At 63.0% G+C, this 2,920-nt stretch overlaps 1 protein-coding gene across 1 annotated transcript in view; it reads right to left on the bottom strand.

Annotated features, from left to right (window-relative positions):
• The window catches only part of MAPK8IP2 (mitogen-activated protein kinase 8 interacting protein 2), an 11,105-nt gene that overhangs the window by 6,319 nt on the left and 1,866 nt on the right, over window positions 1–2,920 (bottom strand). Inside the window, exons 2-5 of the mRNA XM_025051036.1 lie at window positions 2,128–2,362; window positions 554–832; window positions 373–466; window positions 1–282 (exon numbers count right to left, since the gene is read on the bottom strand). The exon at window positions 1–282 is cut by the window's left edge and continues 313 nt beyond it. Coding sequence (XP_024906804.1) covers window positions 1–282; window positions 373–466; window positions 554–832; window positions 2,128–2,362 — 890 coding nt within the window. The remainder of the gene's footprint in view (window positions 283–372; window positions 467–553; window positions 833–2,127; window positions 2,363–2,920) is intronic.

A 2,920-nucleotide genomic window follows, 5' to 3' on the forward strand; every position in this document is an offset into this window, starting at 1 on the left:
GCTCTGTCTCCGAGATGGACGAGATCATGCGCCCCAGGCGCGCGGCCCCGGCGTCCTCCGAGTCAGAGCCGGGCGACGACAGCTCCTGGCTGCTGTGCCGCCCGCCGCGGCCCCCACTGGAGCCGCTCCCCAGGTCGGCCTCGATGCCTGGATCGGAGGAGGGCGAGGCCCCACCGGGAGCCGGCGGTCCGCCAGGCCGGTTCCCTTCACGGTCGCCTGGACCCACAGGCGATTGTGCTCCGCAGGGACCAGCAACCGCCGGTAGCTGGGGGGCAGGCGGCTCTGTGGAGCAGGGAGGGGGTGCTCAGCCAGCCCGCCCCCTCCCCTCCTCCCTCCCTGGCCTCCTGTGCCCACCCACCATACCCTGCTCACCTCTAAGAGACTCCTGAAGGGGTGAGTGCAGCACTGTCTCCGGCCAGGAGGCTGGGGGTGCTGGTGCAAAGCCTCCATTGTTGTTTAGAGAGTCCTGGGGAGGCGGGTTGACAAGAGCAGCACTAAGGTGGGGCTCTACCCTCAGGGGCAGAAGGGCAGGTGCCTGGGCCTGGGCTCGCACCTGGGCTCCCAGTGCAGTCAGGTGGAGAGTGGTAGGCCGGTACTTGTGGGGCTCCTCCCTGGCGGGGGAAGGGATCAGGGGCTCCTGGGTGAGGGCCTTGGAGCCAGGGCCTCCGCCCTCTTCACCCCCCACTTCTCCTTCCTCCTCCTCTTCCTGGTCCTCATCCTCATCCTCATATTCATCCTCGTCATTGTCATCAATCATCTCAAACTCCTGGAGATCATCCTGGAAGGAGCAGATGGGGTGCGGCTGCTCCGAGCGCCCCAGAGAAAGGCCGTCCTGCAGGAAGGGGACACAGGGCAGAGCTAGGCAAGAGTGCGGCGTGGTTTGGGGATCCAGATGTCCGGAAAGGGAAAAGCAGGAAGCTCCAAGTCAAGAAAGAGAAGCCTCCCACTCACTCCGCTCCCCACCAGAGCAGTCTGGGTTTTTAAAATGTTCTTAAGACACACAGGCTCATTCCAGTTCTCGGTAAGAGCCCCAACTCCTAAGCCTGGGAGACAGAGATCCTCAGAGTGGCCCCAACCCAGCTGCCAGCCTCGTCTCACCCCTGAACCCCATCACATTCGACACCTGTGCTCTCCACGCAGCTTAACGCGATGCGCATTCTTAGGCACAGCGTTCGGTCTGCTCCGCCACCAAGCTGCAAGCCCCGCCAGGGCAGGGGTCCATATTGAGCACGGTGTACCCCACTCCGAGAACAGGACCCACCCACACGGATGCACAGGAAGTGTGGAAAGGGTGCAGGGAGGGAGAGACAGCCGGCACCCAGACTCAGCAAGCCTGCACAGCCCAAGGCCTCCCACACAGCTAATCCCACAGGGGCCTTCCCTGTCCTCCCTTCCTCCCTCTCTTCTCTGCCCAGGCCCTGCTAGCCTTCCCCGAGGGCATGGTTAGGTGTCATTTCCACTGGGAAGTCTCCCTGACGGCCTCAGTCTTGGTGGGTTCCCTTCCCCCTCACTGCGTCCTATGTCCTCCAGTGAGACTCTGGTCCTTGACACTCAGGCAGCCACGGCCTCTTACACATCTTTCTCCCCTACGAGGTTATAAACTCCTGAGGACAAAGGCCACTCCTGTCCTGCTTTCTTCCCAAGCACCTAGAAGCCCCCAGCACTTGCCACGTGGCTGCTGCTCTGAAGCGTTCTTGAATGAATGGGAACAGACGTGTGGGGGGGAGGGGAAGAAGCAGGAGACGGAGCAGAAGGGCTTCCAGACTGGACACTGGAGGCAGAGAGGCACAGGCGGGGCCAGGGTTGGGGAGGAGACGGGAGGAGAGGCAGCTGGAAGGGGTCAGATCTTTCTGAGAAGCGATCTGCGGACACAGGGCACCTGAAGCACCAGCAAACCCCCACTCCCCCAAGCGAGCCCACCCATGGGGGCCAGGTGAGGACTGCTGGTGGAGGGCTTCAGTCTGTTAAAAAGGGGTTTGATATCCAGGCAGACTCCAGGCCAAGAGGCCTTGGGGGAGGGTCACCCAGAGGACTTCTTGTTTCCAGACTGAGCTAGGATCCACCCCAAAACCCCGGCACCCACCAAGCAGAGCCTGTGCGAGAGCCTTCTGTGCCCAGCCCTCCCACCTTCTCACAGTGGTCCGAGTCATAGCTGAGGCCCAGGCCACAGTCGTCGGTGATCTCAGACAGATCCTCATCGTCAAATTCTTCCAGGCTTATGTCTTGGGGAGGCCTGAAGAGGAGACCAGGTCGGAGAGCAAGGACAGGGCTCCTGAGAGACCCAGCACCCTTGGGTGCCCTGCCTGGGTGCTGGTCCTGAGGAGACTCAAAGGGAGACTCTGCATCTCTTGGGCCCCAGCATCTTCACAGCCCCCAGCTTCCAGACCCGCATCTTGCTGTCACTGTGAACCCTTAGCTCTGTTTCCAGTGGGGTCCCCCCACAACTGGAGCCATGACCAGCCCAGAGGGACTGCTTGTTCCCTCAAGCCTCCTCCCAGCTCTCCTCCGTCAAAGCCAGCAGCTTCTCCTCCCTCTGCTCTGCTCCAGGCCCCAGTGGGTCACAGCCTCAGCCTCAGGGGAGTCCTGCTGAGCAGAGCAAGGGGGGAGGGGAGCAGAGTCTGGGCACTTAGTCTCCCCTCTCCTGCTCAAGGCAGGCCTCTACCTGGAGGCCGGGCCCTGTCCCCACCGCAGTCCCTTCCCCCAGGGCTCCAGGTTGATTCCAAGTCTTCCTCCCTGAGCCCTACAGGCCAGGCTGGGCCTCCACCGAGGACACTGCCCAAAGGACCGTGCCCAGCACAGAGGCTGCGCTCAGTGTCCTGCTGGGGCAGGCCGCCCCTCAGAGGCTGGGCCCCGGCCCTCCACCTTGAAGGGTCAGCCTGCCGGCGCTGGGTGCGGCGCGGGATCCTAGCGGCAAACGGGG

Source organism: Pteropus alecto, unplaced genomic scaffold, assembly GCF_000325575.1.
Source record: "Pteropus alecto unplaced genomic scaffold, ASM32557v1 scaffold118, whole genome shotgun sequence".
In the NCBI taxonomy this organism is placed as follows: Eukaryota; Metazoa; Chordata; class Mammalia; order Chiroptera; family Pteropodidae; genus Pteropus; species Pteropus alecto.